The 27400-nt window shown below is 38.0% G+C and overlaps 1 protein-coding gene across 3 annotated transcripts in view; it reads left to right on the top strand.

Moving 5' to 3' along the window:
* Nucleotides 1-27400, top strand: part of LOC131677138 (acyl-CoA Delta-9 desaturase-like) — a 49917-nt gene that overhangs the window by 5549 nt on the left and 16968 nt on the right. For all 3 annotated transcript variants that reach the window (XM_058956781.1, XM_058956782.1, XM_058956783.1), the window contains exons 2-4: nucleotides 24427-24846; nucleotides 24905-25170; nucleotides 25248-25318. In XM_058956781.1, the coding sequence (XP_058812764.1) occupies nucleotides 24432-24846; nucleotides 24905-25170; nucleotides 25248-25318 (752 nt within the window). In that variant the 5' untranslated portion in view covers nucleotides 24427-24431. The remainder of the gene's footprint in view (nucleotides 1-24426; nucleotides 24847-24904; nucleotides 25171-25247; nucleotides 25319-27400) is intronic.

The following is a 27400-nucleotide window of genomic DNA, read 5'->3' as shown; positions in this document are numbered from 1 at the left end:
ACTTTAACGATAACAGCATGGAGCTGCTCAGACCAAGGGCGTTGTTTAAGTTTAAGAGGACCTTCTCCTGGATTGGATGGAAAATCAAGGCAACATTTTTGTGGAAAAATGAAGACATACGTACTTCTGGTTTTGATCTTTTATTCATTATTTATCGATAATTAGAAAATGATTCTTTTCGAAAATTCAAAATAGAGTCTTAAAAATGGTGTTTATCTCGAAACCACGTTGTTGTGCTAACGTCAAGACTAGGTCTTGTTCTATTGATCTCATGTCCTTTATTCAAAAAATGTTTGGAAAAAATATACTTTTTTGTCTAACTTATACCTAACATGGGCCTGAACAATCAATTATTCATATTTTTTAAACGAGATAACAGTAAAAAAAAGACAAATTTTACTTGTTTTCTTTAACGACTATAAAATTGTTTTTATCATCAAAATTTATTGAATTTAGGTATAATTATAGATAAAAACGAATAATAGATCAAAAGCAGAAGTTCATATGTCGTTTCGTTTTTCCACAAAAAAATCTCAAATATTGCTTGATTTTCCGCCGAATCCAGGAGAAGGTCCCCTTAACTCTTTGCGACGCAATGGGACGGATACGTCCCATCTACTTCTCCTAAGTTTTTATTTGATTTCTCGATAGCGTTGACATACAAATACAAATTCTTTCTTATAATCAACTCTTGGAAATGTAAGGAGTACAACTAGCATAATAAAAATTATGTGAATTTGTTAATTAATTATTAGTTTTAATCAATCTTGTTTTTTAACAATAAATTCGGCAGTGTATGAACTAAAAGTCTTAGAGGCCCATTTTTTTGTTGCAAGTATCTCAAACATTGAGCTAAGTAATAGATTTTTTGTAGAATTTTTCGTAGGTCAATTTTTTTCGAAAAAAATTATCAAAATATGCAAAAATGGAGTTTATTATTATGTTGGTCTGTAAAAGATTCTGAGAGACAAGAATAACTTCTCAACTAACCCCCTTGTAAGACGTTTTAGGCTAATATAAAAAACCATGAAATTTAGCCAAACACAGTTACCATATTGGATCCGTCATTTTGAATTTTACATTTTCGACGTCAGAATCAGCGATCCCGAAAACCTATATAAATCTTTAAAATAATAGTATAAACAATGAAAAAAATCGCGTCGAAAAGGGTTAACTGGGAAGACAATAAATACAATCACTCACTAATATAACAGTGATATGTCGTAACAGATAGCACACTCAGATTAAGGAAGAAACACAATAGATCTAAATACTAATCACAGTGACTCATCTCCTATACGAAAACAATAAAAAACAAATTGAAAATAACGATTGTTTCATAGCCAAGGCCGTGACAGAACCAGTAGCATTCCCCCATTAAGTGCTCTTCCTGTTTATCTATTCCACAGCTCAAGTGTATATACACAGAAATATTGAGGCAAGACAGGTCGTCGACTTTGTCAAACCCTCAGCTTGAGTGAATTAATATTTATTATCTAAAAACGTCGAGCTCTCCCAGCATCGGCTACGCCATTTTATGGTGTAGCAATTACACTATTGTCCGTCAAATCTCCAATGTTAATGCGTACCGGAAAATCAATTCATAGTTTCGACCAGCAAAAGAGACCGCAACCAATTCATCAAAATTAGGTTGCTTCACAGCCGATCTCTTTGTGTTGTGATGTGACCTTCCCAGCGGAGTAGTATTTTGTGCATTTTAATATATTTTTTTCCAAAGAAACACAGATTGTTTCGGCGCTATCGTGCGTGAAGCTTGAGTCTGTACTAGTGACCTAAGACGGAGCTGTTACGTGACAATTTGAATTTTAAGCGGCCGCGACACATTCATTGTCAAAACATCGCAACGTTCATCGTGGATGCGTCGGCAGCGGGAGTTCATTCGATGGCGGGTTATTTATCGGAAACATCGTTGGCTTCGGTTAACGAAGCGAGCACGTGGTTGAACACATCGCCAGCGAGATGAGGTAATTCTTTATGCACTTTATACGTTATCGACCTTCGGGAGGAGAAATTATAGAAAAAACTTGTTTGTTGTATCGATAATCCTCTTAGGGCTAGTCTCTGTTTTACAATAGCGAACTGAAACAAAACACGCATACAAATTAAAATCTTGCATCAGGTTCAATCAAAAGGTGTTGAGATTGCTTAGAGGACAATTTTTGGCTTAACACGTCTGACATGGTTAACCAGTTTAGAACCGTTTGGGTGAGGGACAGATGCGGAACGTTGACCTGATTGGAAATATATGTTGTTATACAACTAATTCAGCAGATCAAACACAGGAAGTAGTCGAAACTGCGGCAATCTCGATAGTTGATTTGGGAACAGTTTTGAGGTACGTTTAAGAGAGCAACTAACCGTCATTACAGGTCCTTGAAACTCGTTTGTCCGGGGTTTTCTAGTGCGAGACGCTAACTGGATTGGTTCAGAGCACGTCTGCGTCAGGTGGCACTTAAAAAGTACTTAGGTATTAATGAAAAATGTTTGGAATCTGTTTGAGCCGGTAGATGAACAATTAAGAAGAAGTGAGCAAATAATTCTCACTTCTTCATTGCTTATTATTTAGTGATGTAGACAATTGGGAATGTGAAGAAGAAAAAAAAACCGCCAATGCAATATTCTAGCTCGAGCTGAGTGCGATGTTTTTTTTACTATACTAAGTTAATTTCAGTCGTACCATCATTCAACCGTAGAAAAAATTTAGCACTAGCAATCACAATTATTAACTTATGGGATTTTCGATTGATTGACACCGGTGTAGTGGAGTGCACTGGTTTTTGTTTCTAGCAGAAATGTCAATGGAACATACCCAGTTTTCTGAACTTCTGCTAGAAAGTGCAAAAACGGTGCAGTTTCAGTGGACTCCACTACACCGGTTTCAATCAATCGAAAATCCTATTAGTATCATCTCGTCTCAAGGTTTCGCGGGTCATGGCAGTTCGTTACAAATCTTTTATAAGTTCAACTATTAATTAAAGTTACCTTGTTTTAAAAAGATAAACAGCCAACAATGCACGCTAAATAATTTTAAAATTGCTTGTAATTTACAATGTATTCATACGCGCCAGTGGAGCCAAATCTAGTGAAGTTTAGTATTATTGGTGGAATATTTATAATAAACGAGAGAGTGTGTGTAAAGGGAGCGAAGACAACACTACAACAGTCATGATCATCTGTCAATGTTATTCCAAACCTACACGCCATCGAAAAACTACCTTAAATTCAATACTTTTGACTCAATCTCGGGGTATCGTGCAGGAAGGTAAAATTAGGTAAACCGTGTTGAAGGTAGTTTCCATTTAACTACGGCAAAAATAATAACTCAACCTTGAATTTAATTTACTTAAATTTAAGTTGAATTTACCTAATTTTGAGTATACCCCAAACAACTTAAAAGTACCTTACTGCACGGAAGACCTCGATTGAGTCGAATCTCTCGTTTTGTTTTTGACAACACTAATAAGTGCGAAAGCGACGCACAGCTCAAAAGTACTAAATTTAAGTTAAAAGAACTTATTCTGTAGGTTATTTTATGGTTGCGTGTAAGATAGGATCCGACAGCCAGTGCAGTAAAATTTCATTTCATTCAATCGAAACTGAATGAACGCAGTCAATCAGTCGTCTGCAGTAGCATTCACATTCATTTAACGCATCAGTTGTTGTTAATCTGAAGCTGGGTTCATGGCACTTCACTCACCGCTACTTTCAAATGAGTCGCAATTCATATTCAACCTCCTTCGTTTGATCCTCTCAAATGAATAGATCAGCTTTCAATTTCCCCAGTGAGCACCAGTCAAATGAGATCCGGGTAAACCTAAGACAAAAAGAGACAACTGGCTTCGTATTTTTGGTTATCATGCCTTTCTTGTGCCAGATGACAGATGAGTGTATGCAGCTAGCGAGGTTGGCAGTGCAGCCAATTTCTTTGTCATATTTAGATATGTTGCTATAATACACATAATAATGACCGTTTTATTGACACACATTTCGCATTTATCTGGTACTAATCAATCCAACATTTTTATCACATACTACATGTTTCTAGCAAATTTGGTCAGCATAACAGCCTATTCATCAGAATCAAATTTGCAACAAAAATATTATAGAGATGAACGTACTACCAAATAACATTTTTCATTGCAACCAGTTTCAATAAGCTGTTATTAGTAGATTCATTATTTTCGTCTGAACTCTGCGAATTTAAGAAAATTTGAAAAAGAAATATGATAGCCGCAGTATGCTATCATAATTGTACGTAGCTGTCAAATTCATTGCTAAAATCAAATATGTAATTCAGCTATTTTTTGCACCTCTACCAATAGTTTCCTGTGTACAATTCCGATGACATGGTGAAGAGGTAAAACACTTCCACACTGGTTCTATAGGAACACATTACGAGTACAGTCTACAGATACGAGAATCTTTTCTTTTTCAGACAGAATTCGAAAAGGTTTTACTCGATATGAATGCTATAAATAGGTCATATCGAAGGTGGGTTTATTGATTTGAGGTAACCAAAAGGCGCCATATTGGATTGATTGATTGCAAAATGTCCTCAATCATCAGTTTCCGTCATCTAGTGACCATCATTGCAAAAGCGATATAGATATATATTGATCATGGTTTTTACTGTGGTGGTTACCCGAAACCGCCATCTTTGTTTTCAAAATGGCCTAAATTCATAAATTACAGTATTTTATGATTATTTTAAATGATACCCATATTGATAGTTGTTTTCACAGTTTCTTGGTCACTATAGGCCGCAATCTTGGATTTCAAAATGGCCTAACCTCCTTTCAAATGGTATCCATGTTGCCCTCATCTCTGATTTAAAAATGACTTTAACCATCGAGCTTGAGCTTGAGCTTGACCTTGTACGACCACCCGTAGCTGCTACTCCGTTATCGATCTAGACTAGCTGAAGTTGCACAGGGAATCAGTAGTAGTGCTTGGGATTAGGGAAACATCTTTTAATGTGCAACTCCTGGTAATCCTAAAGTGTTTATTGAACAAAACCGGCGCAGGCCTGGCCCGAACGTAGATCGCAGAAGGAACGTTAGTCCGATACTTGCTTTTGCTAGGCAACGGCTTACGGGCCTTCCGAAGGAAGATTTTACACCTCAGAAAAATCTCAGCGACCTCGGCTGGGAGTGCACCCAGACTAACTGGGATGGGTGGCTGTCACGCTTACCACTCAACCAACTACGCCTTCATTTAAAATGACTAACCATCGATTTCCGTTATCTATCATCTTGGACCTTTAACGAGTTCGCCCGTTTACACCTAAGACAAGATAAAGCAACTAGTAATACGATTTCTGTATATTTCTGTATTTTGGTAGTACGTCCATCTCTATTTCAAAGTTTGTGGCAAATTTGATTCTGATGAATAGGCTGTTATGCTGACCAAATTTGCTAGAAACATGTAGTATATGATAAAAATCTTGGATTGATTAGTTCCAGATATATTTTGGCGAAATGTGAGTTAATAAAACAGTCATTATTATGTGTATTATAGCAACATATCTAAATATGACAAAGAAATTGGCTGCACTGCCAACCTCGCTAGTTGCATACAGTCATCTGTCAACAATTATTCACCAGGGCACAAGAAAGGAAAGAAAACTCTACAAGAAGAAGAGAAAGAAAGGTTCGGAACATTTGTCATTTTTGAGTGCATTTGTTTTATGTTTGTTAAGCAGAAAAGCCCACTACGTCATTTGTTTTATTCTTTTCTTTTTCATATCCTCCTGATTTATCAGCTTCATCGAAAAAAATACAACCTTACTCATGCAGAGAAAAAATGCTCGTACCTGTATCCGTCTTGAGTTGCCTCGTCTTATCATAGCCTTTACCCTATATTATTTATTATCTTGGTCGGAGTTATTTTTATGTCAGTGAGTGTTCCTTCATATTCATTTGTGAGTGGTTCATTGGAATGGTTCACTTCCATTAGCTGAGACAGTGCTAATTGAGTTCTACAAGATGACGACACGAATGAACTCATGATGAATGAAGTTCATGTTTGACAATTCTCGGTGGTTTGTTTACTTTGTCAGTTGCGTGAGTTCGAGTGCAACGGGTGCTCATCTGTTGCATTTGCACTCACGTAACTCCCATGTAAACAAACCACCGAGAATTGTCAAACGAAGTTCATCCGACTCATTTTGTTGGGTTATGTCGGTTGGTGTAAAACCTAATGTGAGGTTGGTGTTCAATAGAAACTAAACAGGCAAAAACGTCAAATGACTAGAACCTGTTATTCAATTGACAGTGAACTTTGAGTAACTCAAACGAAGACGGCAGCCGAACTCAACTGATATAGTGGTGGTATGTTTACAGTGAAAGGCTCGAAGTTTCACTTGAAACGATTATTTTCGTTCGAAATTGATATTTTACCGCACTGCCGACAGCTGGCTTCTTTTTTTACCTCTTCTTCTTTCTTATATTTTGCTAATCCCTGTTGACATTGACACACCCCTCCCGACCAATGGTGCCAAAATATTCTATAGGAACCAATTTCACGTTTCTGGAAAAAATCTAAGTTGACTGGTCGGGCCGCATACGCTTATGTAAATTAGACGCGCGAGGTTGATAAAACCTTCCCTACGCCTTGCTATGATGTATTTCTGCTGAGTGCCAATTGAACTTATTTTTCAGTTATCACTGTGATATCCGTTATAAATGCGAAATGACCGACACCTTGTGGTCAAGATGCCGCAATAGTTTTCAATGACATAGGTGGCTATCGAATATTGATCTATCTAGAGTTTTCCAAAGGAAACAGCAGCAGAAATTATTCGCTCCTATTTACACCAATTTGATATTATTGATGCAGTTGAAAACTGAAAAATTCAACTGTATCGATATCGTACATTCAATTCACTCGGTACTGGAACAAAACAAATTTTACATGAAAATCATAATCTTTTCATACTTCCGCTACACAACCTGTTACTCGGTTTGTTTTTGTAAAGAGAAATTTCCGTACACAGAACCGAACCCACGATAACCGCGCCATCGAATCTTTTGGGAACCTATAGAATTTGAGTTCTGGAAAATCTTTTATTTCGTCCGCAAAATAAAGCCTTGCGCTTCATAATTACAGATGGACGTTATTGGCGGCCCTTACACGTTCAATATTTTTGTCAATACACAGTATTAACGGTATTGCTTCAATACGTCAATCCCATTTGAAATGCACATCGTTAATACATTTTTTTCACATTACACGTTCAATACTTTTGTCAATTCTCTCTAGAATTGATAAAAAATATTGAACGTGTAAGGGCCGCCCTTGGTCACTGCACAATGACGTCATGCATTAAATGTGACAGGTGATGGTCCTGTTGATCACATTTTTAACTTAGAGATTATTCGTATTCTCAAAATGATATATTGGGAAGCATTTGAAATATGTTGGAAATCATGTTTTTGGAAGCATAAATCTTCTCTAGAATTGCAATTAAATTGTGCTATTCCCTACTGTAGGAAAATGTATATGAAAGACCTAATAAGTGAACTAATTATTTGTTTATCAATTACTTCTGGTGATCTCTGAATTGGTAAGTAGTTTTGCAGTAAAATTTCTTGGGAATCAGTTGTTTGCACCAAGCTTGTTTTAATGGAATCCAAATTTGTTAAGTCCAAACTGTAAACAAAAGGACCAGCACTTGTCAAATTTGTGAGGTTAAGGCAGAATGCGAAATCCGGAAAAAACAGCACAATATCTGACAACACTTCCAAGCAGCCTTTTAGTACATTTATGTGGTTTTTGTTTGAGGCGAAACTGAGTCAGTTCCTAACCCCAACTGCTGTCAAAATGTATGAACTGACAGCAGTTGGGGTTAGAACCTGACTCAGTTTCAAGTTCAAACGAAATCGCCCAGAACTTGTTTGTAGCGGCTGCGGTGTGGCAAGGTGTTGCGGGCGCTGTCGAATAGGAATCTGGTGAGTTGCTACAGACCCGTACTCAAAGAAATTCTTCACAAAATTACGTTTTTGACTTGTTTGTAGGCGCCGAATGCCTGCCATATTTTTACGATAAGCACGCACAGTTTTCACTATTGAACAATCGTTTTCAATGTAAAGCGCTACGATTTCAGCGCGTTGTTTTGTTGTAAATCGACGCTAAAATGGCACTAAATGACGTTTCAGAATTGTGTTTATCTGTTAAAATCGCCTGGAAAATGGCAGAGATATTCAATGTTGAAATAGGATACATCCAGATGGCGCACCCTGTACACAAAGAAACAAAGACAGAACAAGATCTTATACCTAAAACGAATCTTTAGGAGAGTAAATGCATCTGTTTTTTCGCTCTGGAACTGTGAACGAAAAGCTCCCAAATCATTCGTTAGTATTCAAACAACCTCATACTTGTGCAATACAATATCGTACCCCCAATAAACAACGAAAGCTGAACAAGCCTTTGATCCGAGAGATTAGGCCGAACAAGAACTGTTTTAGCCATTATCCAGGTAAATGGTTTGTTGAGCCCATAGCTACATGCTGTTGGTATCTCCATGCTGTCCCACTTGTGACCGTTCTGCAATGATGAGAAGTTTATTTAGCTCATTCGATCGACTACTCATCATTTGTCGTTATGGCCAAGTGTGTAAATAGGCATTTTAACGAGTAGATAATTGTCGGTTTAAGTCCTGATGTTACCCGCTAATTTTTTTAGTAAGGTTCAGTTCCGAACACATACATACCAAACGAATATTAATAACAGCGGGAAAATTGTACAAAGCAAAATGCGTCATGATGATACAATGCTGGCTGCGGGGAGCCAAACGATAATATCTCACTCAGCATTACCCGGTCAAAAAAATGCGGACGAACATGGTCAGGCGATTTAAACAGTTTGACGTTTGACTCAACTCGCCTATGCTAATTGCCCCTAGAAACAAATGCAATTCGCGAATGTGATTTAAAGGCAATTTCAATACTTAGACAAATTTTCTGGCGGCTGAAATGGACTTGGTTGTTTTTCGCGTTTTTTCAAACATGGCGTTTCATGTTTGGCTTAAGCTTAAAATTGTTTTTTTTTAACAATTGGTATGTTCTCGCTTGAATTTTATTTGTTTCGTGCACTTTATTAAGCCAACGAATGTGGGAAATTGTAGAATTGTGTGTAAGTGTAGTAGAACAAGATCTTTGACCTAAATTCTTAATGAACGTCAGATTGTGGTAAGTTTTGGTGTGCAATATCAATTCCACCATTGATTCTTCATATAGTTTGGTGGTGTTTATGTGAGTAGATAATGAATCCGAAACTAAACATTATTTGTAATTTTCATATTAGGCAACTAAGGGCAATTAATTGGCGCGTTTCGTGGGCGATTTAAAGGCGGGTAGGGCGGCAAAAAATGACGGCGGCGAATCGCCCAAATATTGCATTTGAAATAGCCCCCTAATTGACAGCAATTTGCGCATCCAAGTTGGCAAATAGCCCCCCGTTAGCCAACAACTTGCCCTTTTTGACTGGGTAGTGTGAAGCTTATATCGACACAGATCTTTCATTGGGGCCTAAGTCGCAATGTACTCAAATAGAGAAAAAATCAGTTTCAATATTCAACAATGCTTTTTTAAATGTAGCTGTTATTGTAGGTATAAATTACTTTATGACCATGGTTAAACCTTATAACAATATAACAAATAATTTGATTGCTATGTGTTTTAATGGGTAGAAACTAAAAGAATGCTTACGCCCAATTTACATTCCATTCGTGATTTCGCCCTTCAGCAATCGCCATTTGTAAGAGGGCTAAACCGTGAACATGATTTTCAGAAGGGCGCGGTAAATGGGCTAAACTGACTCTCTCTTGCTGGGTAGGGCTAGGTAAACAGGTGAGCTTGACAGGCTATTTTTTAATAGGGCTCAGCAAATGGGCGCATAGAAACCCAATACAAATGAAAGGACGCGTGCATATTTTCTTCAAATTTCATGAAAATATCAAAATATTCGAATGTTTATGTGCAGCAACCACCGAGTAGACATGATAACAGTAGATATTAATTATGATTTATATAATAGAACTGCCATTTACAGGATAATGTTGTGAATAATAACTAAGTCGAAATCTCGAAGTAAATGAATGTTTCGCCGTTTTGTTTTCTTTAATTATAAATCGATCTATAAACCATTTTAACTTATTTTCACCTCAATCTTGTAATATTTTAGTCGTATAATGCAAATAATAGCGAAAACGCAGTTTGTTTACATTTGCGATTTAAGCCCTAATGAAAAATCTATGTCGATATATGCTATTTTACTACACAACGAGTGTATGTCGTCATGGTACGGGTAGCAAAGAGTTGTTTTAGCGAATAGAAGTTTGTCGGCTTTAATCTAGGAATCTGTTGGCCGGATTTTTTCTTAGAAGATTCAGGTCATAAGTTATTTATAGTAGCGAAGAGAATGATGAAATAACAAAATGCCGTGCAGCAGCAGCAATGATGAGATTATTTATGAAGGGCGGGTAGGGGTAATGTAAGGTGTAGAAGAAAGGGTATCATTTGTGAGCTTCGTAAACAGCAATTTGATACGAAACCAAATACTAAGAAAATTTCGTTGTGTGTGAGTGTGTGTCATGGATTTTTTTCGAGAGCGTTGCGCTTATCTTGGACTGTGCGCGAACAGCTCAATGTTCAAACAGGATTGCTTTTGGGTATGAGATTGTAAGCGCAAAAACAGAAAATCTGGCCGTCAATGGAACCAACTTCCAGTGGTCAATAACGCTCTATTTTGTTGGTTTTTTCTCTATTTCTTACGTATGGAAACTGGAATCATTAAACATTTCGGAAATAATATTCAGTGTCATAAATTATTGCTATAGTTGGTTGTATAAATCCTAGTTACATTAGCAGATACGAAATGAAAACAGAATACAATTTTGAAAGAATTGTCAAATACATTCATTCTAGTGAGATTAACCATTCGTCGAAATTAGGGGATGAAGCGTTGGTATGCTTTTGGCACACAAAATTTAATCAGTGTGTTTCAATAAATTTGATAAACAGGTTATTACTTTTTATAAAGTCTGTAGATGCCTGGAACCGGCAGCATGCCTATAAAAAGTTTGTAATACAGTCGTGCTTCGTTGGTTGGGCCACAGCCTATGTCCAACTAACGGATTTAATTCGCTAGTTGGACTGACTGACAGATGTCAAAAACTCTCCAAAGTAGACATTACTAGATATATTGTAAAAGTCAATTTGACATGAGATGCCTTTTAGTTGGACAATGGTCCAACTAGCGGAGGTCTAACTAAAAAGTGATCCAGTTAAAATGCGTCCAACTAGCGAATCACGACTGTATATTGTTTATTGATTTGAAAGTTGGATTTTTGGTCACATCGCTATCACACTTTTTTCACGGTTACCAAATGAAAAGGTATGAAATCGACAAAAAATTAACTCTTTCGATTAAACATATTATAAAAACCGCAAGACTGGCAGCCATGCTAACCTACCAGCTAGTACAAGTAAGAAGAAGTCTGTTTTGAACCTTTAACATGTCAAAGATCTGTCAAGTCGAAGGATTTGCACTTTTGATTCATCACACCTTCAAACTGTGCAATACATACATAGCAGCAAATCTGGCATCACCGGCGGTGATTCGCATTAGATTCTTTACATGAACTTAGAAAAATTGAGCGACGACTCAATTCACTCGAATCAAATCACAAAGATTTTTTGTAAGTCCATGTAAACAGTACAAGTGAATAGACCTTTCTCGTCAAAAAATTTTATATGATAGGATGCTTCCTTTTTATTCCCCAATTCGTTACTGCCGATTGCCGCGATAATTTGGTACCTCTAACTATTGAAAAAATCAAAAATAGTGCAAGCTGCTCATTAAACCCTATATTCTGAATACCTATCTTGCCTTGTTTCCCCGTATTTTTACACCATTTGGATGAATTTCCTGTGGGGAATACTAAAAGGATGCCAGATCTGCATATATATTAGTAAATCTGCAGATTTTGCATTTTCACTGCAGATGTTTTGCAGATTACAAATATTTAGCAGAGCAAAGCCTATGCCAGCCAATTTATACACAAGCCTTCAACATTTTTGATCATTTAAATTATATACATACTACATTTCTACGTCGCATTTATTGAACATTTTTGTAGCAATCTGCAGATTTTTATATTTTCACTGCAGGCTATTGTTTAAATAGACCTGGCATCACTGATGCTGAAATGATTCATTCATATACCTGTCAAAAACATAGAGCATTGCATGAAAATGTATAACCTCAATTTTCTGACAGTTCAGTGTGCTTGTTTACCTAAGACTTGTTTACATGGACTTTTAAAATTTACATTACTTGAATACTTTCGATGCTCTTTGAAAGACTATCAACTCAAGAGGGATGAGGATTGGAACAATGGGAACCTGGTGCCACATTATGCAACCAATTCGAATCGACCCTTTCACACAAGCTTGAATACAATAAACCTTTCGTTTCGAGATGAGTAATGTCACCCCTGGTTCATACATTGACCAATCGGCGCTGGATGCAAAACCCGGTGGCATATGCTGAATCGTAAGATCAAGCATTGGGCTATAAAACGATTGCTTTCTGGATGATGGATAAGGATTTGTACACATTTGTTTGTTTGCTCGTGGGTTAAGTCCTAACAAGATGATCCGATTTATTACTCATTTTTAGGTGGTGAAGTTTACCTGAACTTTATAGGTAACGAATTCGGTCGATGATAAGTTGTTGAAATGATCGTTCAATACCCATACCGAAAAACGTTTCCATTGGTCAGAATGCCTACCAGCGTATGATAGCTGCAAACATGAGGACAACAAGGTTATCGCTTTCGAATGGAACAATTATTTATTATTCGTGTTCAAGTTCCATTACAGCAAAAGTTTCGTCGATTGACGATTATCGCATTGTCGTTGATTTAGCCGGCAAATGCAAAACAGTGCTCGGCACTGACAATAAGGAGTAAGAAGGATTTGATAGGAGTGATAAGAATGCAGAGCATTATACAATCTGGAGGGAGGAGAAATTATATTTAAATTTATATTATATCCCGAGTTGCCATCATTTTTGCACCGGAATAAAGCTTTCTGCAACTGCTGTCTTGTTCAAATTGGCAGGAAATAACTAGGCAGCGAATGATAAATTGCATAGTCAATTTATTTACTTTTTCGGAAGGATAAGTAATTAGTATGTTGTGAATATATATGTGTCGCCGGTGCCGTGTGTTATGGTGGTACCGGACGGAACCGTTGGTCAGCAGACCGTCCTTGTCGCACTGGTCATAGATGCGACGTTTTTTCTCATCTAATAGCACTTGACATGTTTCGGAGATCTGTCTTAACGCTCTCTACTTACCGTAGGATACGCGAAACCGCTGCCAGCTTTCGTAAGAAAATTCCTAGCTGCTGCTACTCTATCAGTCTCTCTCTCGACTGAGGACTACAATTTCGGTCGACTAAATTGTGCTATGAAAATTGTACTTCCTGGAATTTCACCTAACGAGATCAATTCATTGTGAGGAATTTCGCTGCGTTCCAATATTGCTTGCCTCTGTAGGTGATGATGTGTGTGGATTCACTTCGGCAGCCAGGTCTTATGTTTTGGGTAATTTTGCTATCTTATTCTGCTGAATAAATCATCTGGCCAAAGCCTCTACCTTATACTATGGTCACTTTAAAAACGCATTGCTATTTAATCTTGTAGCTCTTGGCAAGTCAGTCCTGGCACTGTTCTCGACTAATCCTGGCACTATACCGCTGACGTCGCACTTATTACGGTGATCTAACTTGGCGAGAGCGGCAGTGGTTTCGTCGGAATTGTTCACTCGACAAGCAGGAAGTGTAAGGACTCTGCTACTTATGCCTGAGCCCCTCGTTGAAACCTTCGTCCTGGCGGAGTGTTAGCTTCGCCCGATACCGGAGCGTATTGCTGAACCGAAGCAGTCTGCTACTTGCTCCTTCGAATCGGAATCGCTGAATATTCCCGTTAGCCGATTGTCCAACGTGGCCGAAGGCAAACCGATTGCACCAACCGTAGCTGAAATTTTGGCCTTTAATCCAAGTCCCTGCCATTGACATAGCGACAGACGAGTGCGGCGCAGGTTGGACCATCGGTTGACTCGGTGCCGGACAGGGCGAAACAGCTGCAACAGGAGCGGACTTAGTATGGGGTGTAAAGGTCATCAATTGCCATAGATCACCAAAATGCTCTGCGTGAACATTGTGAACAAAACAAACCAAACGAAATTGATCGCAACAACGATAAAATAATCTAAATTCTATCCAAACATTTGAAAATGAGAAAAAGGCAAAAGAAGTTTTGGTCGAATTCATTATAATTCTATTTAAAAATTGAATACTGTTTTATTTAGTTTGATTGCGCATCTTGTTTACATCAGACACACCCCTTAATTCATTGAGTACGTATTTCACTGCCTTTATAATCCTTTTGGAATCAGTTACAATAATCCTTTATAATCATTTTATAATAAGTGTATTGCTAGTTAGGACTTTTATATCATCCGGGCTCTTTTATAATTTGTTATAAAATCATTATCAAAATTCTTCATAATCCATTGTTGCGTTATGTTTATGTACATGGCCAGATAGATAGTTTTTAAATGGGACGGAACGTGTGGATACGAAAAAACCTAATGTCAATTGTAGCCAGGGGGAGCTGTCAAATGCAGCCAAAGGCAACCGTCAAATGCAGTCAGGGGGAGTGTCAAATGTAGCCAGTCCATTTAAAATATGTGAGGAAGAAAGAGTGGCTATGCAAGACAAGAGATAAAATGAACAGAAAAAAGAAAAAGAAAACATCTATCCACAGGTTCTGTCCCAGAATTTTAATAGAGAACATCAAAATTCGATTTGTTTGCATTTGGCAGTAGGCCTTTTTCAAATGTTAAGCTGGAAATTCCTTGCTTCTTCAATGAATCATGTACAAGAAAAGTAAAAATGTTAAATTTAACGGAACAATGTATGATGCCGACATCAATTAAAAAATACAGCTGAGCGACCTTGTTGGGAAAGTGTTAACATTTGGCAGCGAACCAAACCAAGTTTCTCATACTATGATCGAATCAACAAAAATTCCAAGATCATGTAAACAATCTCTTTGAACTGTCAAAAAAGTGAGGTTAAACATTACCATGCAACGTTCTCCACCGAGAGGTTCACTTTAGTTTGTTTACATATCCAATGAACATTGTACCGCGACTCACCACTTCATTTGCCGCGTTGCCAGGAAGCCAAGCAAAAATATACAAAACAGTGCTGCCCAAACACATATTTTGAGTCCCACCATTCTTGCAAAGGTGAAAAAAATACTCAACATTCTTGCATTTTTCAAATTTAAAAAAATCATTAAAAAATCACGATAGATCTAAAAAGTCTCATTTCAGCGGAAATATTCTTAAAAATGTGTAGTCTTTTGAATAAAAATAAGAAAAAAGGGGGTTAGGTCGGACGAGAAAGGTCTATTGTCAAAAATGAACAGTCGAGTTCATATGTAAAGTGCAACTCATAGCGGTGATTCACCGAGTTGTCCTAATGCAAACCACCGCCGCACAGTGGGACGGAACCAAAAAAAGCCGGACATTGATATTTGCGACGAAACTATTGGTTATGGCACTTTGATGTCTTCGGAAAGGTTTCTTTATTTTTTAAGTAGTTTAATATAATGTTGGAAAATTTTTATTTAAGGGGGTATATACGCAGATAAAAAAAAATAATTTTGCAAGTTGTTGCCAAAATTGATAGTCATGTATGGAAAGTTTGTAGATGAAATGATTTTATGAAACTTTGTAGATGTAGCGAAATAGCTATCTGTTAAGTGAAAAAAGTTATTGGGTGAAATTGAAGTACATGTCGGAATACCCCCTTAAAAAGTGTTTTTTCATTGTAACTTTTTTAATTGATTTTTAACAGTTTCTCGATGTTCTAGAAAGTTGTAGATGCTTTCAAAACACACATTTTTGTGGAATAGACCAACTCGCTATCTCTTCATTTTTAGGGTGTATGTCTGTTTTTTTGGTTTTTTTGGGCTAACTTTAAGGGGCTATGGTTTGGAGAGTAGCAGGTAGTAGCAGCTAAATTTATTTTTTTGATGTTCAGCAAGAAATACCCTATTGATTCATATATAAATCATAGCGGGATCTAATAGGATCCTTGGAATAATGTGGGATAAAATAGACTAGCATTTCAATAAATTATTTGTATTATGAAGCATGAAAAACAAACTATTATGCGAAATTAATAAACATTTGAAATATTATAGTTCATTCCATATATTCCGACATTCAAAGTTAATTTTTTTTTGTTATTAACATGCTCATGAGTCATCAGTGTCCTGCCAATTATCTTCTTCGTCATTGGATGAACAAGGTATTTCGTTGCTTAGAATACTCGGTTATATTAATACCTTGTTCATTCAATAACGAAGAAGATAATTGGCAGGACACTGATGACTCATGAGCATGTTAATAACAAAAAAATAACTTTGAATGTCGGAATATATGGAATGAACTATAATATTTCAAATGTTTATTAATTTCGCATAATAGTTTGTTTTTCATGCTTCATAATACAAATAATTTATTGAAATGCTAGTCTATTTTATCCCACATTATTCCAAGGATCCTATTAGATCCCGCTATGATTTATATATGAATCAATAGGGTATTTCTGGCTGAACATCAAAAAAATAAACTTAGCTGCTGCTACCTGCTACTCTACAAATCATAGTCCCTTAAAGTTAGCCCAAAAAAAAACAAAAAAACAGACATACACCCTAAAAATGAAGAGATAGCGAGTTGGTCTATTCCACAAAAAGGTGTGTTTTGAAAGCATCTACAACTTTCTAGAACATCGAGAAACTGTTAAAAATCAAATAAAAAAGTTACAATGAAAAAACACTTTTTAAGGGGGTATTCCGACATGTACTTCAATTTCACCCAATAACTTTTTTCACTTAACAGATAGCAATTTCGCTACTTCTACAAAGTATCATAAAATCATTTCATCTACAAACTTTCCATACATGACTATCAATTTTGGCAACAACTTGCAAAGTTATTTTTTTATCTGCGTATATACCCCCTTAAATAAAAATTTTCCAACATTATATTAAACTACTTAAAAAATAAAGAAACCTTTCCGAAGACATCAAAGTGCTATAACCAATAGTTTCGTCGCAAATATCAATGTCCGGCTTTTTTTGATTCCGTCCCACTGTGCGCCGGTGCTATGTTAAGATCGTGGGACTGCTTCAAAGTTCATAAAAGTTTGTCTAACATAAAACGATCGCTATGGCAGATTGAATAGCTTACTGAAGCTTCTATTACTAATTTAATAATGTGAAATTTATTTTAGTTTTCGCCCGAAACACGATTTTCATCATTATGCTGTCAATCATAATGCCAATATTCTCTCGTTATCTATGTGAATAACATAGCTAATACTCATATCGGATTTTCCATGCTTCAACCAAGGGAATAGTAATTTAATGGGCGTCCCTCGGTTCTGATTCATGACAACGACACTGTCGATTATAACTCAACAATAATGACAGGTGGTTCACACCAAATCAGTGTTTGTACAATCAGTGATAGAAAGGTTAATCGCGAAAAACTAACCTTTTTACAGAGGTGACCAAGGTGTAATTGGATGTCAGGTAAAACGACTTCGACACACTAATTAGGCGTAATGGTTTGATCAGGATAAAAGCTAGCAAATTTGTATACAAATTTAAATACAAACATTCTTAAATTGTGAAAAAAATATCATACTATAAGATTCTTCCGTTTTTCTTTTAAAACATAACGTAGGTTATGAAATGAAGACTACTGCTCAAGATCTAACAATGATTTGCTTCTTGAACCTTCGATTACCAGCTAACCAGACGGGTAAACAATATTGTTACCGCGCTATCCCCTTAGAGCAGACGATCGTCACCCGTGAAAGAGACGACTTTAGCGTTACAAGCAACGACTTCTAGCAGAGATAAAAGCAAACCGACAGAAACAACGAACCACATACAGAAACACTCATAAAACAGTTTATCCTATCGCGCCTCTGAGTATGAGTGACAAAACGCTTCAAACATTCAAATCGATCATCAGCTTTTGCGGTTCTACATGCAAATACAATAGCGTATCTTGCCCGCTCCCTCCATCGGCCCCATCCCACAGTTCAGCGATGTTCGTTGGGTCGTTCGAAAAAGATGTCATTTGCGAGCTCGCTCACTTGTATGAAAAATAGTACACCGCAAAGACTGCACAATACACGTTAAGTGCTCGACTGATGGTTGATTGAATGGTTGATGAATTCTGTAATTATCGGTTAAGCGAGCGTGGTGTCTTCTTTTCGCACATCGCCGCCGTCGTAGCAAAAAGATCGAATCTTTGTCCTGGTACCCTGCGATGTAGAGTTCATTCAAGGACCGCTGCTGGTTTGCTCTTTTGTTGTCCGACCAACACCGAACGAGCATAAATCACTTCGATTCTCGCGCGGTTCAGACGGCCGCCTTGAACGTCGCCTACCCGGGCACTTAGCTGCAGCAGTAGATGCAGTTTCAGAACCAGCCGACCTGTGTCATATTTGCACTTGCAGTCCGAGTGCAAATAAAGCGTCGAAAGCGCACGTTGTGAATTCTCTAGGTTAGGGCTGGAAAAGGTCCCGTTTCAAGGGTTCGGTTAATTTTTATTGACTTACACTCTATCCTTCGTCGTGTGGCCAATGAATGACGGACAGACATACCTACGTGCCATACGTGTCCAGATCTGTTAATCATCTTGATCATGAACAGTCATACTTAGGGGAGAGAGGGTAACAGTGGATCAGCAGGAACTATGAAACATTCGCAATAAAATCACAATGCATGATCGGAATCGTCTAATTCCCTCATATTTCACAATTTCTAATTCTTTACACGTGTTGCTATATTTTGGAAGAGATCTGATAACTCTATCTCTTTTAATAGATATTTGTTTGTTTTGTGATAGCCAGAGTAAATTTGCAATGATAAACATTATTCCATCTTTATGAATTACCATTCATTGAATAAATGTTTAGTCTATTGCTATTTATAGCAAATTTTATGCTCAACATTTGCCGCGAACAAAGTTTTTTGGTAACTACTCATGGTTCTGTGTGATTTCACAATTTTCATGAATAGACCCATTGGGTAACTGTGAAACGATGGCGTATGGGGAACAGTGATTTTTGTTTGTTTGTGTGGTCTGTCTCAAAATGTCAATGGGTTCCGATTTTCCACACTAAATACTACTTATATAGTGCAAAATTAGTAAATTTGGCCAAATTTTGTAGAAATTGTCTCTTATTTCAGGATTGCAGCTAATATGCATATATGGTGGTTCGATGTTACGCGATGATATAGTGGATTCTTTCGTAAACAAACGATTTTCGCCTTAATATAGCTTTAATTCAAAGCGTTAGGATCATTCTTCGTCAAAACAAAAGAATAAAATTTATAAGTAGAATATTTCACTATAGATGACATCGTGTTTCATAGTTCCTACCCATGGGGCACACTGATACATTTTACCACCAACTGTTTATTATCCAAAAAATGTTATTTCCCGTGAATTTTACCAGCTGGAAAAAATATATGTATTAGTTAACAACATAGTGACACTATGTATCACTTTTGATTACACAAATAACATGTATTATCATCAAAATTAAATTGTAGAAAAAATGTGTTTCATTGTTACCCTCTCTCCCCTACTTGTTCTCTTGTGCTGGTGAAGCAGAGTTGGTTTGGGGGTCGAAGATCATATAGTAAGTGCAGTTTTCGATCCCGGTCGTTATAAGGTAGTATCACACTGCATTTATTTTATGGACTGTAGATCACAAAAGGCGTGATAAAAATGATCATCAATTTTCACTTTTTACATTTACCAGACCAGTACTCGAATATTTTTTCTAAAGATTCGAGAAACGCTCCAAAGTGAAATTTAATGCTCAAACTGATGTCGCATTGCAGCAGAAGGTATGTTTCGAATGCGGCACCTTGTTTTATTTCGAGATCTAGGCCACTTTGAATTCAATAACTGCGACTTTCGTCGACTTTCAACAGATGGTAAATGTAAGACACCCTATTATCAACAGTATATCGAAGTGAGAATGTAAATCCGTGTACGTTGGTAGCATTTTCTCTCGGTATTATCGCTTTGCTGTAAATTGGTTTCGACTTTTATGCAAAATAACCTACTAAATCGCTGTTCATTCTTTTATAGATAAAGATTTTAACGCAAAACTAATGCAGACATGATTTAGGCCACAATCTTATTACGCACCACCCAGTTAATAATTGGATCTAATCAGAATGTCGCTAATAAAAAATCAAAACAAATTTTTACGTATCTTATGCTAGATGTGAATACTTTGAAATTTAGTAGAAGATAGTTGAAATTTTATTTCGACCAAATAGTGCAGGAATTTACACATATCATTCAGTACAACGGGAGTTAGTAATGTTTAACTTCTAGAATTATTATGATGATGGCCTCACCTCATTTCCCCACAGAGGCGTAAGCTGAAAGATTTATCTAGAAAATAATTAAATATAATTAAAAGTCACCTTGCAGACCGATATTTGGAAACGGGTCCCACTATAGAGTCTACATGTTTCATAAAAATTTTTGTATGGTACCGAAAATATCAGTACTGGCTTTTGTTCAGTTCCGGTATTATGGTACCAACGATGGGTCGGTATTCCCGGGATTTTCGGTACCGGTATTATCTGTACAACAACCCTACCTGAGATAGATCACTGCGGTGCCTACCTGGGTAATTCGCGGGGAGTGAGTAGACCCAGTGATTATTCGCCCAGTCGCAAAGAAGGTTCTTCCAATAAAACAGTAAAACTCACCTCCTTATATAATTGTCTAGGACCGCTGATACAGCGGCCAGTCAGACACAGCAGAGACCACCCGCCTTTCGACCAGCGACAAATGAGTATTCAGCAGCGGTGGAGAGTGGGGGATTATAAAAGGCGGAAAGTTTATATTTGTTTGTTTACCTTTTTTATTAATTGTGTGTGTTGACCATCCTATCTCTCACTAGCCGGTAGTGATTCACAGAAAAAACATATTTGCATGTATTTAAACATATTCCATCAAATAACTTGGTTCACGGATGTAAGTAGGTGTTAGCTCGATTGACTTTCCGATGACCCATTTCGAGTGCAGCGCCAGTCATGTTCCGAGGTCATTGTTCCATCCACCAGCCCCGCCTTAATGTAATGTTTGTATTATTTGCATTTTAACATAACAGTAAAACTTTCGATTCCTCCCAGGAAGGAAAAATCGACTCGTATTTAGTATTTTACTTAGATTTGTCTGTATAAAGTTAAACATATATACTAGAAAACTTACCAGTTTTTCAGTTTTCTACCTTCTTTCCTATCTCCTATTTGAGTCTCAATCAACTCATATCCATATTCCCTGTTTATTGGAGAAAGAGTAGAAAAAAGAGAAAAAAGAAAGAACTGGTTGACATTGTGTCTCCCTCACTGCTGGTGTTCCTCTGAGTTTGATATCAACACCTATTGGACATTTGTAGGTCTTGGTTGTCCTAAACTGCCCTCAGGAGAAGCGTCTGGTGATCGATGTCATCACATGTGTTGAGAAATATGGAGATGCCGTAGCCACGATGACGGACTTCTTCGCTCCAAAATCCTAATAACGCATCGCCAGCTGAAACACTGACTGCATATACATTTACTTTCATCACATTTCGCCTCTTCGAAATTAAATATATTCGGTATGTACGAGAAACTTAAATATATTTGCCACTAAACTTATCCTCTTTTTGGCGCAAAAGAACATTTTCGGAAATTTCTTCACCCTATTGTCAAAAATAAAAACATAACTTATCGAGCCCTAAACCAGATGAGCTGGCTGCACTTCCACGCAATGCAATCATCGCTGGCTTACTATCACCAACGCAATCATATCGCCACTGGCATGGTAAAACTAACCCATCTTACGTATCTTCGCAATTTTTACTACCGGTAGCCATTTTGCACATTTGTATCACACAAGCAGGGTTGCCACTATTTTTAAAAAGAAAATCTGGCAGTCCAACTAAAATGTCTGGCAAAATCCGAAACTTGACAGCAACCTCAATGTCATCCAAATTCGGTATACATTTTAGTTTTCATAGAACCTGTATCAATGGATTTTTGTAAAATTTGAGACATTATTACCCAATTTTTTCAAAATGTGTGTAGTAGCGTTTAAAACTTAAAAATCTGGCAGAATGGGAGATTTGTCTTTTTATCTGGAAGCTGCCAAAAACTCTGGCTGTGCCAGATAAATCTGGCATAATGGTATCCCTGCACACAAGTACGCCGTCGAAAAAGCATCAAAAATGCTTCATTCTTTCGATATTCTATACTTCGGATTTCTCGAACACATCACGAAATACGTTTCACGGCACTAAAATCCGCGGAAAATTGGGTTTTACACCAACCGACGTAACCCCACAAAATGATCCGGATGAACTTCTTTTGACAATTCACGGTGGTTTGTTTACATGAAAGTTACGTGAGTTCGAATGCAATAGATGAGCACCCGTTTCACTCGCACTCACGCAACTGACAAGGTAAACAAACCACCGAGAATTGTGAAACATGAACTTTATTCACCATGAGTTCATTCGTGTCGTCATCTTGTAGAACTCAATTGAATACTTTACGCTGACGTAATAAATGAACTGAGTGTTCATTTTTGACAGTTCGCTTGTACTGTTTACATGGACTTAGAAAAATTCTTTACGATTTTCTTCGAGCGAATCTGGTTGTCCACAAATTTTTCTAAGTCCATGTAAACAGTACAAGCGAACTGTCAAGAAAAGTGAGGTTAACTGTGCCAGTAAAGAACCTAATAGAGAAAATTGGTAGTTTTAATACCTTTACACCTGAATCGCGACGCGAGCAAAACCGGATCCGAACCGAAAGGTCAAACGCTAAAAAATGTTTCTTTGTTTATCTCTTTTGCTTATGTACGAAAATCCGAAATTCTGGTAAGTGTACCTAGGCCGCCCCAACCCGGGGACAACTTGACAGATATTGTTTATGTGATTTGATGGTGGCGCTTGCATACTTTCTCTATACGAGTACCACGAACAACGAAACGAACTAGTTTCAAGAGAAAAGTGTGTGTTCGTTACATGTGTTATGAATGTGGATAAAGAAAACTACTATTAGGAAATTAATTTATCCATAACTGGAAACCGTCACCAAAGTTACATAAATCTTATCATAAATTTAGCTGGAAGTTGTTTTTAGCAACCGGCTGTCTACCGGCAAACCGATAGTGCCCGGTTTTAGCAAGAATGCTGCCAGAGTTTTGTTCGACTTTCACAATAATTCTCTCCCAAAGATATTGCGATGGTTTTGGTACGGATCCCTTCAAATTCTTCTCGTATTTTACTCGACTTCAGTCTGACAGAAACGCAACAGAACGGCTTCTACCGGAGGATTTCATGTCTCGGGAGATGTTGTTCCGAAGATTTTCGGAAATTCCAATATAAGTGGAAGTGGCTCGATTTTAAAAGTCATTTTCTTGTATTTCCGAAAATCGATTGATTTTATTTTGGATTTTTTAGATTCAAAATAGAATCTATGTTTCTGTTTAGGTATGGTGAAACGGGAACAGTTTTTAATTTGAACAGCGGAATAAATTTAGTGATGGAAATGCTTAAATTGTTTGTTTCATACAGATATGAAAAATGATAAATGGGATGCGCGTTTTTCAAATTTTGCTCCATTCGAGCCGCCATGACATCACCAAATGATCACAAAATTTGCTGATGAGTTCAATATATGGGAGTTGTCAAGTTGTCACCGGGCTGGGCCTCCCTGACAAGAACGATCCGCCGGGCAAACAACAACCCAAATAGAGGGGAAACCCTTACTTACATGTGAACACATAACATATGTTTGAAGCGAGCACAGAACAAGAAAGCGCATGGTGTTTGATCAAACTTTGATGTTCGTTAGAGAAGACGGTTTGAACATAAACATAATCATCGGCTTAGTGCATAAATGTATCGTCCCAGAATGTATGGTAGTTTGACCTTGATATATGATATTCCAATTTTCATTGCAATAATGTCAACAATCTACAGTTTTATCTATTGGAATGTATTCTTAGAAGTATTTCAGATCGATACGCGATCGATCGATTTATCGTGAAATGTCTGAATTACAAGCGTTCATAACCTAACCACTTTTCGTTTCAACTGATTTTTGTTGAATTTGCAAACTGCACCCCATATAGAAAACAAAGACGTAGTCCTACGTCAAAATAAATAAATCACATAAACCAAAAATACCATCTATGAATTCTACCCTTTACCCTTCCAGCAACGATGGGAGCCGATTCCCAGACGAAACCAATACCGTGCTCCTCGAAAACCACCGAACTGATCGACGCAACGATGTCCGTGGCAAATCAAACGAAGCCAAATCACAGCAGTATTCCCTCCCTGCGAGAACTACGCGACGAACTAGTCAGCTCCGATTCCACCCTGAACGCCAAACAATTCCAGAAAGTCCTATCCACTTGTAGCAGTTTGGCGGACGCGGACGCGGAAGTGGACAAGAAGCTGAAGGAAATCGGTTCGCACACACCCATTCTGCCCTCGGAGATTGGAACGGATTTCAACTTCAAGCGGGAAATTGTGTGGAAAAATGTGATAGGTTTCGCGGCCCTGCATATATGCGCCTGGATAGGACTACACCTGTCATTCTGGCGGTACTGCGACTGGCGGACGACATTGTATAGTGAGTATTTTGATTTTCCGCAATCCTATATTTAGTAACTTGCAATTTCGGTACACAGCTGCTTGGTTGATGTACATGTCCGGCCAAGGAGTCACGATGGGAGCTCATCGGTTATGGGCACACAAAGCGTTCAAGGCAAAACTTTGGCTTAGACTGCTACTCCTGTGGTTACATACGCTAGCCGGCCAAAACTGCCTATACGTGTGGGTGCGTGACCATCGGCAGCATCACAAATTCTCCGACACCGATGCCGATCCGCACAATGCCAACCGTGGTTTCTTTTTCTCCCACGTAGGTTGGCTGCTGTCCCGTAAACATCCTAAGGTGAGCTTGATTTGGTTTCCTGTTCTGAGACCTCCACGTCAACTAACGGGGTATTCATTTGATATTATCATTGATAGGTCATCGAATACGGAAAGAAGATCGACATGTCCGACCTGGAAGCCGACCCGTGGATCATGTTCCAAAAAAAGTAAGTACCCTCTTTACAATGCTTCAATTGCACCAAAATACCCGGTCGTCCTCGAAGGCGATTCAATGTTCAAGTTCGAGTACAAAGCCATTAGATACATTCACTTTCCGCTCTGCGCTCCGGTGAAGTTCAAGTGCACAGAAAATTGTTCCTCACGTACCCGCAATCATGCAGTCGAATCTCGGTACCGGCATCTTCTACCAAAGAAGACCGTGAATAGACAACATTTGATCGGATCACAGCAGCGATTCTGTTGTTTTCTCTATAGGTAATTTCGGTAAATGCGCTTCGCACATGATCATTAACGTTTTTTGTGCCTGGGTTGAAGTATAACTCTGCGCCGTTTACGATGGCGAAGAGATTGCTGGCCAACTGCATCCCTGATCGAATGACCGCGTGCTGTGGTACTCATGAATGAAGCATGTACAGTAAAAGATCAAAACAAAATGAAAAAAACAGCCTAAGTACGCGCAATGGATAAACTTGGCAATGAAATCATAAATGACGCCGGCGCTGTCGGCCGGCTGGACGAGGATTTGACGCTAACTATTTATGTTTATGGTACTTCATCTCACCTGCTGTGTATATTTGATTTATTTTAAGCACTTTCGTTCTGAACTTGCCAAATTGAATCATTTGGCGGTCGGTAGCATGTTAAACATTGACATTAATCACTGTATACAGTTAGGCTTTGGCCCGCCATGGTCAACGACGTGCCAACGGAGTTGATTGTCGTCACACATGAGGCTTCGGGCGGTGGAGGGATTTTCGAGGGTTAGCGCAACTAACTATCCGGTCGCAACAGTTATACAGTTTTGCTTCAGTGGTGAAAAGTGAGAGATATTGTTTTGTTTTTCTCTTGCTGGTTTCTAATTAATAATGCATAGAGGCCAAGTTTATAATCCATAACAACTCGATTGTTGGTACAAATTTAGAGCAACCGAAAGGAAAGACTGACCAAGGACTATTATATCATCAATCACTGTTGAATCTTATACATGGTTATCTATATTGTTTATTGTAATTCATCAAGAGATGTGATTGTGGGGATAAAAAAAACATTGCGGTTTTTGTGAAATTACTGAACATCACGTTTAGGTGTTGTAACGACTGGTTACGGGAATTTAAATAGGTGTTTATGTCTTTCTCAGTCGGTAATATTTAGGCAAACGATTGGTTTTATAAATTTCCCGACGTTTCGGCCGCTTTTGGTGGCCTTTTTCAAGGAAAATCAACTTAATCGAACGATTAAGTTAAATTTATCTTGAAAATGGCCATCAAAAACGGCCGTAACGTCGGGCAATTTAGAAAACCAATTGTTTGCCTAAATATTACCGACATCTTATTTTCGGCTGCCAGATTGCTTGTACAGGGTGCGTCAGCTGGATGTATCCTTTTTCAACATTGAACAACTCCGTAATTTTTCAGCCGATTTTCACAAGTAAACAATTTTTTAGGATGTTTTATGCCATTTATTATGAACCATATTTAGCGTGATGCAGATGGGGGTCATCTCGGCGTAACACATACTGCCTCCGACAGGAGCGGATCCAAAAAAAAATCGGAGGGGGTCCGTAACTCGATTTTGAAATGTTCAATGTACAATACGTAATATGTAATACCCTTTTTTAATTAAAATCAGATTTGGTTGTCGAATCTGGTTTGAAATGATTTGGAATTTAGAACAAATTTAAAATAGAAAGTATTTTAAAATTTCTCAAGGAGATAAAAAATTTCGAGGGAGGGGGGGGGGGGGGGTCCGGACCCCCAGGACACTCCCCCTGGATCCGCCACTGGCCTCCGACGATATTGTTCTATACGCGCTCGCGACTTGTACAGCTACTAGGCGGACAGTTCTGTTCAGCTTTCCGCGGTTCCGCGTGGTGTTCAGCGCGGTACCCCAGGCAGTAATCCCATATCGCAGAATCGATGACAGAGAGCCCGTGAAGGTCACGCACAAACGCGTCACAGCTTGACAGCAACTCGATCCAGCAACTCTTTCCTTCTTTTGGGGAGATTTTCTTGTGGCTCCCTGCTCCATTGTCTTCAATCGGTCTCTTATCGAAGCCAGCTTTCCTTGTG

Source organism: Topomyia yanbarensis, chromosome 1, assembly GCF_030247195.1.
Source record: "Topomyia yanbarensis strain Yona2022 chromosome 1, ASM3024719v1, whole genome shotgun sequence".
Classification (NCBI taxonomy): Eukaryota; Metazoa; Arthropoda; class Insecta; order Diptera; family Culicidae; genus Topomyia; species Topomyia yanbarensis.
Note: the sequence above shows the minus strand (reverse complement) of the source record. Positions and strands in the feature narration are given on the sequence as shown.